At 40.8% G+C, this 20,818-nt stretch overlaps 1 protein-coding gene across 3 annotated transcripts in view; it reads left to right on the forward strand.

Annotated features, from left to right (window-relative positions):
- GABBR2 (gamma-aminobutyric acid type B receptor subunit 2) overlaps nt 1–20,818 on the forward strand; it is an 868,870-nt gene that overhangs the window by 500,747 nt on the left and 347,305 nt on the right. For all 3 annotated transcript variants that reach the window (XM_038393151.2, XM_038393150.2, XM_043508506.1), the window contains exon 8: nt 9,715–9,775. In XM_038393151.2, the coding sequence (XP_038249079.1) occupies nt 9,715–9,775 (61 nt within the window). The remainder of the gene's footprint in view (nt 1–9,714; nt 9,776–20,818) is intronic.

A 20,818-nucleotide genomic window follows, 5' to 3' on the forward strand; every position in this document is an offset into this window, starting at 1 on the left:
GAGAAGATAAATGGACAACTTCTATTCTCCCTGTCCCATAATGCAAGAACAAGGGGACATTTTAAAAAATTGAAAGGTAGAAAATTGAAAACCAATTAAAGGAAATAAAATTTTCACACAGTGCACATTTAGCCAGTGGAACCCATTGCCATGATATACCAATGAGGCCAAGAGCTAAGCAGGATTCCAAAAAGTACATAAGAGAACTAGAACATCCAATGTTGGAAGACTCAATAGTGGAAACAAACTAAAGATTTGGACAGGATAGAAAACCTTATTCTTCAGGATATAAGCCAACCTCTAGCTCTTGAAGGTTGGGAGGAAAGTTTCTCTGGAAACAAGTTATCCTCCAGCTACCAATTTTCTCACAGATAGTTCAAATAAGAACTATCTGGTGTTGTCCACTGTTGGTGACAGTATAATTGACTCAGTGGACAAATTATTTGTTCCAGTCTGGCTATGTCTCTATGCGGACTGACATTTTACACAATTGTTGTTGGAGATTCAGGCAAAGAGCATAAGATATGGAGAAAGAATGGAATAACATGACAATCTAGGAAAAGAGAAATTTTGTGAATGTCTCGCAAAACAGAGGACTGCAAGCTAAAAGGCAGCTGCACCAGAATTAACTCCTCAGAATATGGCAATCCTCCAGCATGTCGCTATGGTCAGTAACAGAGGGATAGGAGATCTTGATATCCTTACCATGTCTGATGCTAGTGCTAACGAGTATTATCTTTTCCCACATACTACAGTTACCCGACACTAGCATAGGCACACAGAGTAAGGAAGGCTGAGTTTGCCACTAGCTGTAACCAGTGTTGCCTGTCACACAATGTGGAAGGCTTATTTCCTCCAGAGTTTGTTAATTAGCCCTCCCCTAACAGTTGTCCAGAATTTGCGCGCACTGGTATATACATACTTGTTGCTTAGATAGTAATGTCAATCTGCTTAGTCCACCACAGTATAAAGCTTCTGCTCAGTTGGTACAGAAGGGATGAGTGTTCATCTCTCAGACTTGTCTTAAATCCTGCATTTGAAAGATACATCTGCTGGCAAATCTGTCACAATTGTGAAATTTTTGGTTTCAGAGTAGCAGCCGTGTTAGTCTGTATTCGCAAAAAGAAAAGGAGTACTTATGGCACCTTAGAGACTAACAAATTTATTAGAGCATAAGCTTTCGTGAGCTACAGCTCACTTCATCGGATGCATATCTGTTTTTTCCACCAAATGCATCCAATGAAGTGAGCTGCAGCTCACGAAGGCTTATGCTCTAATAAATTCGTTAGTCTCTAAGGTGCCACAAGTACTCCTTTTCTAATTGTGAAATTATGACTGATGCTGATTTTTTCAGCACAAGGGTTCTTTTCAAGGTCAGACAGCTAGAAGACTACCATGACACCCTCTCACACTGAGAAATACTAGAGTAACTGATGAGGAAGAGACTTATCTTGAGGGGAGATAGGGAAAACGAAGGGAGCGTTACTTGTATTTAAGAACACTGAGGAAGTCTTCCAGGAAGATTTTGCAAAATGGTTTCATGGATATGTTGACATTACTGAAAGAAAACTATATTGCTTAATTGTACAGCCAATTGTTTGATTACCCAATATTAAAAATGTTCGAAACCAAATAACCAAACTCATCTGACTTACTCTCTAAACACAAAAGGAGTACAGTACAGAAGAAAGTCAATACATTGCCTGTCCTTCTGGGAAGCAGGTCTTACAGTGTGTTCACCGCATTTACATAGAGGTGTTCTCCCTCCCCATCACCCTCCCCAAAACTACTTTTATTTATAATTTTTTTTAAACACACCAGCCAAACCTTCTATACATCATTTAAGATTCCACCCACCAGTTTCAACTTGTTTTCCTGGTACCATGTTACCTATTGATTTTGAACCCCCAGAATTCCAAACTAGTTGAGCAAAGAACATACTCTCTGTACCCAAGTAGAATACTTCTGCATCTTGTTTTTGACAGTTTCCTTATCTTTGGGTGCCAAATGCTGAGTTGTACTGTTACAAGGTATTGTGGGATACTTAGCATAATAGAACAAGAGTAAGCATAATTCAATTTAGCATAAATTACCAAACATATAGTTAATATACCAATTACGACCATGAGTATAATATGTGTTATCATGCTGTATTCTACACCTAACATATGTACTGGCTAGCCACTGGATGTGTCACATTTAGGCCAAACTAGAAGGAACAGGATGCAAAAGCTGACATTGATCCTTCATAGTGAGATGACAGCAGGTCGTAGCTGACTATACAGCAACTTCGGTAACTACTACTACCCAATAATAGTAATCCCATCACCACTTGTGAGGCAACATGTAGCACTCCCATCACCTTCTCAGCCTTTCTCACCCTGTGTTCTGTTAGTGGACACCAGAACGGGGCCTCCCCACATTTGTTCAGGCACCCCTTTCCCATCAGCAGTGTCACAAGCTGCCATGCAGACCCTGTGCAAATGACATCTCTATATACTGTAGTTTGCCTGTAGTTATATTTTAGGGGAAATGAGAGTATTCACAGGGAATGATGATGGAATAGGTATTGTGCTTTAAATTCACACCCTAGCTTTAGTCAAAGCCAAGTTATTGGACTCAAAACATGGGTAACTGCATGAGTCTTGTTTCTGAGCACGGCAATACTTTATTTAAAAATCTGTCTGTACAACTGATGACATATCAAACCACCAAAGACTGCTACTAATGTATCTAAATATTACATTTATTTAGTTATTTGTCTTGAGATTCTACAGAGTACCATTTGTTCATATAACTAGTCATAGGTGGTACATATATTGAACAAGTTCTAGATCTTGCAAAGGGGCCTTAAACCCAAGTGTTGCCCTACTGACTTTTATGGGTCTCTTTGCATTTGTATGGGTCTGCACTGGCATATGCTATTGCAAGCTCAGGGCTTAATGCATGCATTAGACATATCCATTATTCAAACATTCCATTCACTTAGACAAAGAAAAATATTGTTAGTAATTTATAAGTCTGGAATATATGGAAGACAATCCTCTTGATAAATCTTGAGATTTACTACCTTGACCTCAAAAAAGTAATGAGTTGATTGGGGCCAAAGAACTTGCATGTTAAATTATAAGTAATCTGTCATCTACAATTGTCATCTCTTGTACAACAACAGAGAAAATCAATACTTTATTCACATAAATCATAGGCATTAAACATTGATAAGCTTATTTATAAATTCCATCCCTCAGTTTATGAAATAAAGGTACTAATACATTTTTTAGATTATTACTTTTTGTTAAACCAAAAAGTGGGATTCTTTCTCATGTTTAGATAAAATATCCAAAGTTTGAGTTAGTAGATTTTTTCCCACTACCTTATTATAGTTTCCTGTTACTGCTTTAAGTTACAATATATGTAAAATTAAATATTAATGACTCAGTATGTAGGTATGCATGCATGCATGTATGAATGAATGTCCTCTTGAAAGAAAGACAGAAAGACCATAAACCTTCCTGAGACCAGGGTAGTCAGTATGTAATCCTGGAACAGTAATAGCATTTCTGTTGTTGGTTATAGCATTTCCACTGTTGATTTTCCCGTTTCCTAACATTTGTGTGGATGGGGTTACTTATAGGTTGGGTAGCAAGGTTACATTTCTCTGATGGAGTTTTTTGCTTTATGCATCTATGTATAATAAGTTTCTAGAACTGAACTCATGAGTTTGGAACAATAATTTAATCAAATATTAGAGCTAATAAAATATTCAGCAAAAGTTTTCCATTTAATAACATTTGATTTCATTATTACGATTTTTTGCATTATCCAGCATGCCTTATTGCAGGTAAAATACTGTATTTTGAATATACACATAATAAAAATCATGCTACGCTGATAAAATGCTGTAGAAAACATATATTGAATAAATTTGGCAATTTCTTTGTATATTGCTTAAATTATAACAATTCAGCAATTCTTAACAATGGAAAATTCAAAATAAAAGCTTTAAAAATGTACAGATGTTATTCACAATACATAATCTACCTACAAGTTTATGTATAATCAAACAAATCAGAGCTGATCCATACTAGTGGATAATTTCATAGCATATAAGTGAGGATGGCTTTTCCTTTAATCAGCAGATGAGTAGTGTAAATGCTCTCATCTTATGGATTTGTCAAAATATTGCTGATATTACAAAGAATAGTAAAGGCATAGGCACAGTTTGACTTCTATATTTGTGGTGCAGCTCCAGTCAAGCCAACAGGGATGTGTGTTCCTGAGGCTTGCAGTTTGGGGGCACAATGACCTCTCTACTCCCCCCAAAATAAACTAATGAGTAAAGATACGCAAACTATTTTTTGTAGAATGGGAAAACTGCATTAAACTCAGAGCTTATAACAATATTTAAAGACAAACTACCGCAAGAAATCAATTATCTGTGAATAATATGAGCTCATATAATAACTTAGAATTTTGTTCTCCTTCTCTCATGTGAGAAGAACAAGGGAACATTCAATTAAATTAAGAGGTGGCAAATGTAAAACTGATGAAAGGAACTACTTTTTACTCACAATGCATAATTAGACTGTGGAACTCACTACCACATGAAATCATTGAGGGCAATAATTTAACAAGACTCAACAAGGGATTGCATATTTATATGGATAATATGGTAAGAATACCATATTGTGCTTTCCATCACTTGATCTCGAAGCATTTTATAAAAAAAAAAAAGAGGTCAGTATCATTTATTCCCATTTTACAGATGGGGAAATGGAAGTATAGAGAGGTGAAGAGACTTGCCCAAGGGTACCCAGAAGGCCAGTGGCAGAGAGAAGAATAGATCTCCTGAATATGAGACCAATGCTTTATCCACTAGGCCACACTACCTTCCCAAATATCCAGAGTTGTTATCATTAATGGCAACAAAGATGTTGGAAGTCATATTAAACCTTGTGCTTCAGGGTTTAAGCCAATCTCTGACTGTTAGAGACTATGATGGGGCCGGATGCATGGGAGCAGGTTATCCCACACTGCCTACTAAGGGGGCTTCCTGTAAAACGTGCTGCTGGCCACTGACAGAGTCCACAGATGACTCAACCTTGGGCAATACAGTATGGCAATTCCTATGATCCTGTGGTTTTTTTAGAATTTTCATTAGCATTACGCCAGAAGGATAGCATCATTTGTCTATATCAGTTTGAAACAATTTATAAGCCATAAATGTGGAGGTTTATTTCTGTATTCTTCCATGAATAGAATATGGATTTCTGCCAGCTCCAACGATGTTTCCACAGCCATATTGGCAAGAAGGAGGTCATCAAAAGAGGGAATGAATTGTTTAGAAAAGAGTATTTATGCTTAAATAGCCACCATTCAGATGCTCTTATCCAGATACTTACTGAAGCAAAAGCTAATTCAGACAGATTCAGGAAGATTACCTGATGCTCAGCAGCCTCCTCAAAAATGCAGTCACCAGGAAGATTTTGGATAAGTTCATCTGTTCTGTGTGTCCCCCAATACGAACATTGAAATTTAAGAATTAATATGGGTTTTGATTAATCCACAGAAGATTTTAGTTCTATTGAAAACAGTTAGTTGAAAGAGACTTGTATGATACCCTTCCTACATATGATGCCACTCAAAGGGAAATTTCATCCATGCTGCTCATGACAGCATGCTGAAATTTCTAAAGATTAAAAATTCTTCTTAGCATAAGTAAAGACTGAAAATTCAGCTGAAACAGGATTGTGAGATGATTTTTTTTAATACAGTCTTTTTTTAAAAAAAAACTGTTGAAGTAACGATAGAAATTGTTTACAAAAGATATGTGAGAAGTTTCTGCATTTTGTGACAAGTATGGGGAATGGGGGGTGCTGATGGGGGCTGCTGGTGGGTGCTAAGCACTCACCTTCCCCCCCCCATGGGTGCTCCAGGGCCAGAGCAAGCTCAGCATCAGAAACAAGCTCCCCACAGACCAGGACACACCAACTCAAAGTGGCATCAGACTCTGCTGGAACAACAGATGCAAAACCTGCAGACCTATCTCCACTGCTACAATGATCAGTACCCCCCAACCACACACCTTTCAGAATCCATGAGTCCTACATATGCCTATCAAAACACAGGCTGTACCTCATCCAGTGCACTAAATGCCCCAATAGCAACTATGTGGGTGAAACCAGACAATCACTACGCTCTCAAATGAACCCACACAGAAAAATGATAAAAGACAAAAACACCATGTCACAAAGTGATTGCTCTATACACAGGCGCCAACTTTCCAAAGTGCCATGGGGTGCTCAACCCCCGGCTCTGCCCCAGGCTCTGCCCCCCCCACCCATTCCCTCCAGGCTCCACCCCACCCCACCTCTTCCTGCCCCCCCTCCACCTCTGCCCTGCCTCTTCCCACCCAGTTCTGCCCCCTCCTCAGTGTGCCGCATCCTCGTTCCTCCCTCCCAAGCCCCAGCACACTGCGAAACAGTTGTGAGGGAGGGGGAGGCACCTCACAGCTCAGCATCCACCATTTTTCCCCGTGGATGCTCCAGCCCCAGAGCACTCACAGAGTCGGCACCTATGGCTCTATACCTGACCTATCAGTGCTCATCCTCAAAGGAAACCTGCACAACGCTTTCAAACAATGAGCCTGGGAGCTTAAGTTCACAATTTTACTAGATACTACCCAGTCCATGATTGTTAGAGACACTGGATTTATAGCTCATTACAACAATCTAACCCACTAACAATGCCCCCACCCCCAGCTTTCTTCTCTCCACCTCACTTCCTTTCTCTTTTATGACTGGTGGGGTGTTAAAGGCCACTACACCTTGAATGGTCCCTTGAAATGTGCTAATTATGCTAAACAATCTGTTCCACCTTGTATTTAGCTGTGACACTCTGAGTAGGTTTCCCAGACATGAAGCAGAGCTCTGTATAAGCTCATAAGCTTGCCTCTCACCAACAGAAGTGGATCCAATAAAAGATATTACCTCACTCACCTTGTGTCTCTAATATCCTGGGCCCAACATGGCTACAACAACACTGCATATATTGGAACTAGCAAGATATACACCTAACATAACCTCAAACAGCTTGGTCTTGATTGTGCCTCAGTGCTCCACTATGCTTCTGAGGGCAATCCAAAGCTACAGTATTCTCACAGAGACAGAATACTGTGCAGAACTCTCTGATCTGCAGCAGGACAACACATGCCCCTACTCTCTTTTAAGGTGTGCAGCACACTCATCCCCAAACACATCTCCAGGGCCAACCCTAGGTGTTTCACTGTTTTGGCGACTCAGGGCAGAGAATATTTTTGATTTCCACTCTGCTCTCACCAGCCAGCCAAGCAAAAAACAAAAAAGAGACCCAAAGCCAGTGACTGAGTGGTGTGGCATCCCCAGAAGACAGCACCCCAAGGCAACTGCACTGCTCACCCACTCCTAAGGCTGGCCCGGCACATTTCCCCAGTCCTTTCAAAGTATCTTTCATGCCTGGAGGAGTAGTTAGAAACCAATCACTGTGCTTCCCTTCCATGAGTGCAGAGTCTGCAGTTCTGTCTCTCTTACAAAGGGAGGTAAGGCTCATGGCTCTGATGATGCCTTTGTTGGTATGGCTTCCCACATCCTTTATCTGGCTTGGCTATTTAGGGCCAAGTTATAACACCCTTACTCAAGTTGATTAGTCTGCAAATAATCCCATTGAGGTCAATTGGACTATTCACACAGTAAGGTATTACTGGACTTGAGTAAGGGTACTTTTTATTTTAAGCTCTTCCAGGCAGCAATCACATCTTCTCTGTGGTCTGAGACATCTGGCACACTTTTGGGTGCAGGATAAACAAACAACAACAACCCTGCCAGCGCCTCTAGATCTTGAACTACCAAACTCATTCTATTTGTGTCTTAAATCAGGTTTTACACCTAGATCTACAGTGGTGTAGGCCAGGCAAATGATTTAACCACTGTACCTCCTAGCCCTAGGCATATGTTAATGGTTAACTTCATTCTGCATCTCCATCTCAACCATCTTTATTTTAAGACCCACATTGGTGGGAACTGTATATTTGATGTAGCTGAAAAACTCTTTAGAAATTTTAGTCCAGGTGTTTAGGGCAGCATGGTGACACCTGGATACAACAGACCTTGAATGAGACTATGCTTAGCCCCTGGAGAGAAGGAAAGACACTGCTGGATGTGCAGTTGTTGCAGAGCCTCTTTCCTGATCACACACTGGAATGGTGGCCAACATCTCATTCAGGAGACTATCTGTACCTGAAAGTGAAAATAGCTGAAGTGAAACATGGCGGGACTTACAAGTTTAAAGAGGCTATGAAGACTGGAATAATTTAGCAAGGACAGAAGAGAAAGGAGTGTCTTAATTTATAAACTCTAACTAATGAAGGTTATAAGGCCTCTGTTAGATGCTCCTTCTTGCTCTGTTCCATAAAACAAGAGCAAAGGGATGCAGAACTGAAAAGTATTAAATTTAAAACTAATAAAAAGAGATACTTGTTTATGAAGCATATAGTCAGCATGTGAAATTTGTTGCCTCAAAGTTCATGAGATAAATTTAATAGAATATTTTAAAATACCAGATACTTGTATAAGATTTGATAATATTTTGTAATCCTAGATAAAAACAATGATACAATGGATATAAAACCTCAATTTTCCACGTGTTTTCTTGTGACCAAGTCAACTACAGGATGTTGGGAATGAATTCCTCACAGAGTTCCACAATGTCCTGGTGTACTGTGGGGATATTCATTTTTCTTTGAAGCATCTGTCATAGGTCACTGCCAGAATCAGATTACTGGACTTGATGGACCAACAGTTTGTGTGTGTTTCTCTTACATTCAAAGACGCACAGACTGATTCTCCTCTCTTTTACACTGGTATTACATTGGTGGGAGTCCCCAGACTTCAAAAGGAACGGGTGCTGATTTGCACTGATATGAGAAGATAATTAGACTCCCACAGTGTTTAATGGCAATCACAAGGGTTAGATTACTTCTCTATACATGCTGTGCAAGGCAAGATGGGCGGAAGCAGGGGAAGGTCCTTACTCCCTTCCCCCACATCCACTGTGCACTGTCATGAGGGCTAGGCAGTCTCTAGTCCAAATCAATACAGTAAGTAAACTTCTATGGAGGTATCTCTGGCAGCCAGAGTTACCTAGTGCAGGTCCTTTGTCAGTTAGGGTCCAATTCTACAACAGTGACTCACATTAAAGTAATATCTTACTATAGAAGTAGTTCCACTGATCTCAGCAGAACTGATCGTGTATTAAGTCATTGCCCAAAATGAGTAAGGGTAGAAGAATTGCACCCTTAAGACTCTGAACACATGGTCCTGAAGCCCCTAAAATTATCCTTAAGAGCACTAGTCTGGGAATGAAGAGGTCTGAATTTAAAATTCCCAGCTCTGCCAGTGCTTTGCTAGATGATCTTAACTTCCCTGTGTCTCAATTTCCCAAGCTGTAAAATGGGAATAATGATACTGATCTCCTTTGTAAAGCACTTAGAGACCTATGGATGAAAAATTCTATATAAGGGCTAGTTACTGATTTATTTGAATACAAGCTGTTTGATCTTTGAGTAATAAAAGTCCGTATTAGATGTTTTAACTGTGAACTGGAATGAATTGTAGTTTGAGTTAAAATCAATTATAAATTATTCATAAAAACTTAAAGGTATTTATTTACTTTATTTAGGGTCAAGTTGTGTTCAGAAATGGAGAGAGAATGGGAACCATCAAATTTACACAGTTTCAAGGTAGGCTATGGATGTTTATTGCCTTTAATTTACACTATGATCATGTCTGATACTGCAAACTTGTGTGACTCAGTTGTATTTGCCTCAGAGTAGCCTGAAGACATACAACCATTTGAAAATAAAACTACAAGAAATATGAAGTAACAAGGTGCCCAGAAATAATGGACTTCTCTCTTTTTGAGAAAAATTGTATTGTTATACTCTGCTTGCACTAAGCATCTAATATTCATCAACCAGAGATTTAAAACAAGCAAAGAGCTATTGAAAAGCTATGCTAAAGAGCAGAAATATTGAGTGTTAAATGCAGTCCTGTCTGAAAAATAAGACAGGTTTAGAACTTAGAAAGATGGAACAGTTGTTCTCACCAGTTTTTTTAAAGTGCAGTTTGTTGTAGCTGTGTTGGTTCTAGGATATTAGAGAGACAAGCTGAATGAGGTAATAATTTGTATTGGACCAACTTTCATCATTTGTCTCTCTCACCAACAGAAGTTGGCCAAGTAAAAGATGTTCTCCCTCACCTTGCATCTCAGCTCTTAACTCAGTGCTAGCATTCTCTACAGGCTAACTGGTGAGATTTAGCTACAGCCCTGCACTGGGAGGCCACTTCAGGAGACAATCTCTCTCGGGGAGGCAGAACACCTCAGGAGATTCTCAGGGATAGATTCACAAAAGAACTTGGGCACCTAGCTGCCACTTTAGGCACCTAAATCCTAGAATCAGGTCCCACTAGGATTCACAAAAACCCAACTTAACTGCCCCCTGACCCTATAGGCATCTACAATTGCTCAGCTTCAGCCCCTGAATTTTTGCATAAAAGCTTTTTGTCATAGATTCCAAGGCCAGAAGGGACCATTATGATCATCTAGTTTGAGTTCCTGTATAACACGGGACATAGAACTTCCCCAAAATAATTCCTCAAGCATGTCTTTTTAAAAAAAAATCCAAACTTGATTTAAAAATTGTCTAATAGAGAATCCACCATGACCCTAGCTAAATTGTTCCAATGATTCCAAAAGTTCCCTAGACACCTACAGTCCTGACTCTGAGCATGCAGACTGCAGCCCCATGCCAGGGCTCTGGACACCAAAGCCCAAGAGCAATGCACGAACCAGGGGAACATAGGCATTCCTCTGCCAAACTTACCTTCAGGACCCAATCCAGTAAGTGTGTTTACATCTCATCTACCAGAGCAGGCCTCTATAGTTGAATTCACAAAAAAAACAGCCTGAGGAGGTCCTTCTAATTTCTAGCCCAATAGTTAGGATACTCACCTGGGATATGGGAGCCCCCACCACCACCTGAGGGGGAAAAGGGGGTTTGAAGTGGGACCTGCAACTTCTTAGGTGAGTGCCCTAAGCACTGGGCTATGAGATAGCCTTGTATGTTGCTTCCTTGCTCTCTCCTATTGAAGCGGTTCCATTGTGGATAATAAATAAAACAAAGTCATTGGAGCAGGGATCCTGACTCTCCCACATCCTATGTGATTACTCTAATCACCAGGCTACAGTGTAATTCTCATCCTTGCTCTGTTTCTCTCTAGCCCAGTGATTCCTTCATTATTTATCCCCAGTGAAACAGCTTCACCAGGAGAGACTGAGGGAGCCATCTATCAAAATATCCCTAACTGTGTGGTTAGGACACTCACCTGAGAGGTGTTAGATTCTCAGCTCAAATTCCTTCTTTTCCTCAGGTGGCAGAGGGATTTGACCAGGGTATCTCCCACATCCCTGAATGTTGAGCTAAAAGTTATGAGGGAACCTAGTCATTCTCTGGCTCCTTATCCCCCCCTAGCTGCTTCTTGCTAAAACAGCACAGGTGCTTATGTAACCCACACACCTTCTGGGTGTGGTGTTCTGTCCCATCTAGTGGCACCGAGACCATGTAGAGAGAGAGAGAGAGAGAGAGAGAAAAAGAGATAAAATGAGTATGCTGTACAGCCTTAGCTAACAGTGAGATGGCTTTTAGTTCATGTGGTAGAGGCTCATGCTTTAACCTCCAGAGGTCCCCGGTTCAATCCCGCCTGCCACCGACCAGGGTCTGTCGGTGTAACTCTTAACTGCAAGAAGGGATTTGAAGCTGAGAATCCAAGCAGAGTTAGGTGCCTGTCTCTGAGAGGAGTGGGACTTAGTTAGTACACACCTGTCAGCTTGGCATCTCCCATTGTCTATTTTAGCCAAAGCATTGTTTAGCAGCCAGGCTTTTGTGATTGCTGTTCTCCACATTCATTGTTCAGGGAGCCTAGGCTCCCTGAACTTAGGTGATTTTCTAAGCACCTAAAAGTTATGCATGACAATGCTGCTCATCATCATACCCAAGTTCCTTTGTGAATCTAGCCCTCAGTATACACGCATACATGCTGCTATATGTGAGGCAATGAGTCGTTGCTGTGCTAGGCTCCAGCCAATCCCCAAGCCAGGAGCTGGTCTGATGACTCTCCAAACCGGAATATACATCTCACAGGTGAAACAGCAGCTCAGTCTGTCTAATGTCACTTCATGGCTTGGACTCCTCCCCTGGCTGATAGGGGTGACCCACTTCTTAGCCTTGTTTCCAACCCTGCCTTGCCTTAGCCTGCTTCTGCCTTGATCCCACTCTAGTCTTGTTTCCGGCCCTGCTCCTGCTCTAGCTTCCAGCCCTACTCTTGCTTTTTTGAGAACCTGCTGTTGATTCCACTGCTGATCTTTGGTTCTAGCTCTTGGCCGGGCTGCTACCACACTGACCACTAGACCCAACTGCGACTGCTCCAACCACCAGATCTGATCCTCCACATCTCGTTTTCTGACACGAAACCTTTCATGGAGTGCAGCATATTCCCCCAATGTGACTGGCCAATTCTGCCATCTCCTTTCAACCTCAGGGCATCTCAGTAGCATAGGGGCTGCAAAACTAGCCCCACCCTCACTTCCTCCTCCCCACCCCCGAGTGCAAAGCTGTGTAAGGGGACTAGCTATGATATGGCACTATATTATCATAGTACAGCTAGCTGCAATACTGTTTATGTATAAATAACATGTCATACTTTTATCTATGGTATATAGTGCAATGAATATTCTGATATACCTAGTTTATAGTGAGATTGAGGCTCAGGTTGGCCATGACTGCAAAAGATGGTTTTCTGAGGTTCGTGGTGAGACGATATCTGGCAAATCCCTTTCAAGCAATGCTTAAGAAAGAAAGAGTGACAGTCTCACCACATTTAGCAGACTATTCCAAATGTAATTCTGCTGGTCAAAGTGGCAAAGGCTTGTGTCAAGGTTCCTTCCCCACTCTGAACTCTATGGTACAGATGTGGAGACCTGCATGAAAGGCGCCCTAAGCTTATTCTTACCAGCTTAGGTTAAAAACTTCCTTAAGGTACAAACTTTGCCTTGTCCTTGAACCCTATGCTGCCACCACCAAGCGTGTTAAACAAAGAACAGGGAAAGAGCCCAATTGGAGATGTTTTCCCCCCAAAATATCCCCCCAAGCCCTACACCCCCTTTCCTGGGGAAGACTTGATAAAAATCCTCACTAATTTGTACAGGTGAACACAGACCCAAACCCTTGGATCTTAAGAACAATGAAAAAGCAATCAGGTTCTTAAAAGAAGAATTTTAATTAAAGAAAAGGTAAAAGAATCACCTCTGTAAAATCAGGAAGGTAAATACCTTACAGGGTAATCAGATTCAAAACAGAGAATCCCTCTAGGCAAAACCTTAAGTTACAAAAAAACCCACAAAGAGGAATATACATTCCATTCAGCACAGCCTGTTTACCAGCCATTTAACAAAAGGAAATCTAATGCATTTCTAGCTAGATTACTTACTAACTTTTTACAGGAGTTCTGATCTGTTCCTGGCAAAAGCATCACACAGACAGACAGACCCTTTGTCCCTCCCCCCTTTCCAGCTTTGAAAGTATCTTGTCTCCTCATTGGTCATTTTGATCAGGTGCCAGCAAGGTTACCTTAGCTTCTTAACCCTTTACAAGTGAAAGGATTTTGCCTCTGGCCAGGAGGGATTTAAAGGTGGTTACCCTTCCCTTTATATTTATGACAGCTTGTCCTTCAAGCAGTAGGTCTATGCAATATAGGCATTAACTCTCATCTCTACCTTTGAATGGGTCTGTTACCCATAATAACCATTAGCACCTTTGCATCAGGGCAACCATTTTTTCAGACTGGTCATGCCATCGCACTTTGGACTGACACTGTTAGCTAAACTTATCTCCTCACAAACATTTCCACTATGTTAAAACCTGCCAACAAGGATCACCCCCCAGTGACATGACAAAGTTTTTTCCTCAACATTAATGATAAAGAAATGCTGATTTTTTTCCTCTTGTTTTCTGGGTTGAGAGTCAAGAGAAAATAAATATGAAAGAAGTGCCAATGGGTTTTGATTAGAGTTGGTTAATCATCAGAAGCTTGGAGGGTTCTGTATGAATTATGCTTGGAGGTAGCTGAGCCCAACCACATGCAGGAAAGAAGGATTTGCGAAGGATCCTCTCCGTATGGGAGCCTTAAGAGTATGGAGTCCAAGGAGAAGGAAACTGGTATTTCTTCAGAACTGGTTTAGACAAGCTGGTGAAGTTCTGGATAGATTACATAATTTTTTAATAAAAATTTTATCTTAAAAATTCCTGGATTTTTAAAGGTTTCAGAGTAGCAGCCGTGTTAGTCGGTATCTGCAAAAAAACCAGGAGTACTTGTGGCACCTTAGAGACTAACACATTTATTAAAGCATAAGCTTTCGTGGGCTACAGCCCACTTCATTGGATGCATAGAATGGAACATCTTACTATACTATACTCTAAGGTGCCACAAGTACTCCTGTTCTTTTTGTGGATTTTTAAAGTTAAACTTAAGCAATTTCCTTCCTTTTTCACCATCAATATATTTAATATGTAAAGATTCTGTGGTATACTCAGATGCTCTGTATTCAAATTCTCTGTAGCCAGTCAGGACCCAGGACTCAAAGGTGACCATTTTACAATTCTTGGCAAGCACTGGATTTCTGTCTCAGAGATAATTCAAATCTACGTCCTTGGGTGGTCATTAACCAATTTTGCAGCACACCTCATTTCACTATGACATAAGCCCATGTAGATATGCAATTTGTTTACTGCTTTAGGAAAAAAAGACTAGATTAAATTAAATGCAAATGCTATTTATTTAGCACATTTATATTCAATTCTCAATTGCTTGTGTCCCTTCCTTAGTAACTTTGCAAATAGAGTGCAGGAGGCAGTATAGAGAATTTAAATAAAGAAAAAATGTTTTATTTTAACTGAGAAGAGGCTGGCTAGCTTGCTATAAATGACCCCAAAATCAGCAGCAAACATTTGTTTCTCTTTATTATACACTAATTACAGTATAATATCAATACAAATCTACAGGATTAAATATCTTCTACTAAAGATATTAAAAAGTTGGTAAAGAAGCTCTCTGAAACATTGATACTAATTTTTAAAACAGATCTTGGAATACTAGGGAAGTTCCAAAGGACTGAAAGGAGGTTCATTTTAGTGCCAGTGTTTAAAAATGGTAAATGGGTTATCCTGGGTAATTATACACCTGTTAACTTGACACAGATCCTAGGCAAAATAAAATTGATCCGCTGAGACTCAATCATTAAAGAATTAAATTTTGTGAATGTAATTAATGCCAATCACCATGACTGTGTGGAAAATTGATCTAACTGAATATTTTTTAAAGTGGGATTACAAATTTGGTTGATTAATTCAATTTTGATGTTATATACTTGAACTTCTGTTGGACTCAGTACCACAGAACATTCATATTAAAATTAGCACCATACAAACTCAATATAGCACATATTAATGGATTAGTAGCTAGCTAACTTATAGATCATAAAACATAGTTGTTAGAGTGGAATCATCAGTTAATTGGTACACTTTTATGTGATGCCACAAGGATTGTTTCTTGGCCTCTGATTTTTATTAGTGACCTGGGAGAAAATACAGTGTTTGCAGGTGAAGTTTGTAGAAGACACAAAGACTTGTGGAGCAGTAAGGGCAGGTCACTTATACCCAGTGATCTGGGTCACTTGATATATGGGACTGTTGGGGGCACACTTACTGTTATAGCACTCTCTTGCATCAGTGCATGATATTGCATTATTCTCAGCTCCCATGCCTATTGTGAGCCATCTACCAAGTCACTACATGCTTAAATCCCTTCAGGGGTATCCCAAAAGTCCAACTGAAAATTCACAAAACAACCCACACCCCTGTATTAAGCAGCTAGATGTGAAGCTTCAGACGTGCTGCTGTTTCCCAAGGCTGCTCCCTACTTCTGTGACCCCTTATGCTGCTTTTCCACAGCCTGTGCTTAGGACAGCCTCCATTTGATTCTCAGCCTCTGGCTTCTCTTTTTTCTAGTGGACTAATTCATCTTTCACCCCTCTTGGACTCCACTGAAATGCTTTTAATAACCTTACCTCAGAGCCTCTCCCCTCCCTGCCCCAGGAGCCTAACCTGCTGCTGCAGCGTTCTTCCTCTGTTGATTCTGGTCTTCGCAGGTTTTCCCTTACTGCCTCCTTGCCCTAGGAACTCTGACAGCTTCCTTAGGGATCTCTCTGCTTCTTGTCAGCTCTAGTTCAGGCTTCTGTGGGGAAGCCCTATGATGCTCCTTGTGTGTCCTCCTACTCTATCTTTGGGCTTCCACCATCTCCCTATATTTCTTTCTGTAGGAGAGTCCTGTCTTCTCTAGACTCTTCCTAGGGAGATGGAACTCTCCTACTCCAATCTTCTCCTCTTGGGAGAGTTTCCTCATCTCCTCATAAGGTCCAAGTGCCCAATGAGTCCTTGGCTAGCTCCACTCCTACTCCTCTAGAAGGTAATTAGTTATCACCCTAAGGGGCAGAGCATGACTGGATTTTTTTCTGCTTTTAGCAGGTGATGAGAGTCATTGCATCACAGGAACACATTCAGACAACATATGTTTTAGAATAGCAAATACAAGGTAATACATCTAGGAACCAAGAATGTAGGCTATGCTTCCAAGATGCAGTAACTCTTAAAGGGTCTTAGGGGCCCTGGTAGATAAACTGAACACAGGTTCCTAGTGCAATGCAGTGGCTAAAAGGGATAAATATGATCCCTGATGTATATAAAGAGAAATAAGAAAGAATAGAGAGGCTGTACTATTTTTGTAAAGGGCTCAACCAGAAGTTGTAGACTTGATGCAAGAATTACTGTGTGAAATTCTATGGCCTGTGTTATCAGGCTAGATGATCCTAATGGTTCCTTCTGGCATTAAAATCTATGAAAGCATACAAGTTAAAATTACTATTATAACTTATAAAATATTTATACAGCACTTGTCACACTGGTATGTAAGTATATTCTATATCAGATAAAAAGTACACATCACCACAAGAATGGGGAACATGTATCACACAACCCTTTTCCAGCAACCAGCTCTTCATTCTGAGGAGACATAAGATCATGAATAGTCCAGAAAATATAAAATAGCAGCAGAAGTAAGTGTGCTGTTATTGCAAAGCCTCAGCAAAGAGATACATCTTACCCTCATCTTTGGGGCTCAGATGGATTTCCTATGGGATCAAATTCCAGAAGTGAGGGTCTTTGACCAACATTGCTCTTCTCTCAACTCCCTTAGGTTTAAACCTAAGGGCTATTTATCCAGATAGTTCTGTGATGGAGTATATAAACCCCACACTGGACCAAGGGAGGAAGTGATTATTGGTCTGCACTAGAGTCAGAGAGTGAAATTCTTTGCTCCCAATTAATATTTGCCAGAATATGCCCTCCACTTATAGTAAGGAGAAAGATAGCAGAATATGAAGGGAAGGAGGTAGACAATGAGAAAGAGGACTATCCATCTAAGGTAAAGAGTTTTCCAATGTCAGAGAGAACTAGCTTTCCAGGCCTAAGAAGAAGCGAAGCCAACTGGGGAGGGGAGACATTTTTCTGGAGAAAGGAAGGCTTATTTTACAAACTACCTTAACATTTGGTAATTAGGAAAGAGTCTCCAGATCTCCTTAAGGTCAATTTAATGTTTTTTCAATAAATCAGCCTACAAACTGTTTGACCACTGGGTGCAAAGCTAATCACATCACCCTGAGGAAAGAGAAGGGCTAACTATGAGCCAGGTGGTTTCAGGGACTAACCACAGCCCATCTCTGACTTGTAACAATGAACTATAGTTAAACTGGTTTAATTTTGAATTTAATCAAAGTAGTATTTTTCCCAAACTCATCTGGAGACATCTCCATCTTCAGCTGCTGCTGCAGCTTGTTTGGTCTTCTTTTTTCACTGCAGAAGCTAAGGTTAGAGGGAATTGGCAGAAGGAGGTGTAGTCAGCCACAGCTGGGACACAAATGTAGTGCTTTTACAGATCATGGAAAACATCTTGAATTCTCATCCAGAAATTTGGTATATAATGGACTATATGAAGTACCTATTGTGACATTCTATACCTTGGGGTTGCATACTGTAACCCCCATATTCCTCATTTTCATATAATTGTGATCTTACATATAAAGCATGCCTTGTAAGGTATCAGGGGAAAGGTTATGATCTGCTGAAAGTCATTTCTCTATCCATATATGTGTATCATTAATGCATATGAAGTTATGAGAATTGTGTTGTATGGTGGTCACTAAAATATGCTGTAAATTGGGGAATCAGCCAAATATTAGCTCCCCAGAAGCCAATAGCAAGGAAAGTAACCAACACCCGGGCAGGGTGTCAAACAACCAATCAATAGCCATTGCCCAGCAAGGGAGCTACAATGCAATGACTCACCTGCATGAGGCCACACCAAGGGAATTGCTCAACCTTGCTTGGAGAGACTCAGCAATATCCCCGAGACATGCCTGGACTTGCGCTCCCCAAGCACATGGACTGAGGGTATAAGACAGACAGAGTGGACACATACTGGGAAGACAACAAGCAACTAAGACACTGAGAAGACAACAAGACTCCAACAGAGGAGATTGTTCCTTAAACCTGGGTGAAACCTGTATATTAAGGTCTGCAATATCCAGTGGGGTGAGAAAAACTGCTTAATGTAGATGTTGCCCCGTCTAATAGGGCTGAGAGTTTAGACTGCATGCTTATATTTTTTTTGGTAACCACTCTGACTTTTTGCCTATCACTAAAATGTACCTTTTATAGTCAATAAATTTGTTTAATTGTTTATCTTTACTAGTGAGTTTATATGAAGCGTGGGGCAAATCTGCTCAGGTTGGCAAAGGTTGCCATATGTCCACTTCCCATTGTTGATGTGGTGAACCAATTAATAAATTTGCACTGCCCATCTTGAGAATTTTGCACTTTCCAATAGGGCAGGCCAACAAAAGCATATTATACAGGTGCTTCATGTTGTCCATTATATACCAAACAACCTACTGGTAAGCATGTTGCACTAGCTTGAATTTCCGAGTGGCATTTGAAGTTAGTTCAAGTTCAGACAATATTGCAATAGTTCAGAGTGACTAAGGAGGGATTACCTTGGTCAGGTCTGCAGCTGAGGTGAATGGTTGAAGTCTTCTGGCCAGCCAGAGATGAAAATGGTATTCCTGGCAACTACTGCTACCTGGATGTCAAGGAGCAGTCAAGCTTGCAATAACACTTAAAAGTTGCAGATCACTTTGACACAGCGGACTGTGGGAGCAGATATCTGCTAGTCTTCTGTCCACCAGCATTGCTACTATCTTATCTAGATGAAGCCTCAGCCATCTTATTTTCATGCAGCTTCCTATTTCTGCCAGGCACCAGACAAGCAGGGAAATTGCCATGCTAAGGTAGCTTGAAAAGGAGATGTAAAACTGAACGTTATCAGAATATTGTTGAAATTGTAGACCACATCTCCTACAGGCAAGAGCAGAGCCTTGTGGGATTCCACAGCTGAGTGCCTTTGAGGAGAATGAGCCATTGGCCATATGTGATCGCTATGAGAACAAAGAGTAGAGCCACTTAAATGACTCCATCTACCTCAGCTTGGTCCCATAGTCATGTAAATACCTTGAGTTTGATATCGAAGGTTACTGTAAAGGTTAAGCAAGGATCTGAACAAGGCTTGTTGATCAGTTTCCAGCATCTTGGCCTCCCACAGAAAGGCATTCATGACTTCGATTACTAAGAGAATGGCTACACTGCAATAAAACACCTGCACCTGGAGTCCGTCATCAGAATTAGTGTGTATCTGTCTTCCCATGCTGTGTGGTCGAATTCAAGTTCATGAGGCTCAAAAATTTCAGTGTACATGTTTTGGCTCACCCTGAGCCAAACTCAGCTGACACGGGTCAGTGGAGCCAAACTCAGCTGACATGGGCCAGTGGTGGGTGTTTTGTTGCACTGTAGACGTACCCTAAAAGACCCAAACAATCTCCCTGGATTCAACAACCAAAAAAGGGGAGGATCTATCTCAGTGTTAATTGCATGCACATTTGAATCCCAGGACTGTGAAACTAGATTAAATAGAGTCAAGACAGGACACCTTTTTCCTCCTAGACTGGTATTGCTGCTGTGCATCCCATAAATTTTTACAAATCCAACTGGTCATCTCCATGATGTAGAAAGAGAATTCCTCAGAGCTGGAGACATTTACTACAGGTGTTTTAAGAAGACAGACTGTTAATCAAGTGGCCCTTTACATTCAACAATTCTGATAATTGAGACATTAGGATTCTATAACAGAGGAAACAAGATTCCACCTCAGGTGCAAGGCCTTAATTCCTTTCCCCTATGGCTTTGTCTACACTATGCACCTTTTAGCGACACAGCTGTGCCTCTACAACCATGCTGCTAAAAGGCACACAGAATAGCTGCTGTTTGTTGGCAGGAGAGAGCTCTCCTGGTGACAAAAAATTTCCATCCCCAATGAGCGGCAGCAGCTTTGTTGGCAGGAAAGCGCTCCTCCTGACAAAGCAACTGTTCATGCCAGCGCTTTTCATCAGTAAAACTTTTGTCATTCGTGTGTGTGTGTGTTTTTAACACCCCTGAACAATAAAAGTTTTGCCGATAAAGTTCCAGTGTAGACAAAGCCTATGAGTACTAGGTGATGGGGCTATT

This window comes from Dermochelys coriacea, chromosome 2 (genome assembly GCF_009764565.3).
Source record: "Dermochelys coriacea isolate rDerCor1 chromosome 2, rDerCor1.pri.v4, whole genome shotgun sequence".
NCBI classification, from domain to species: domain Eukaryota; kingdom Metazoa; phylum Chordata; order Testudines; family Dermochelyidae; genus Dermochelys; species Dermochelys coriacea.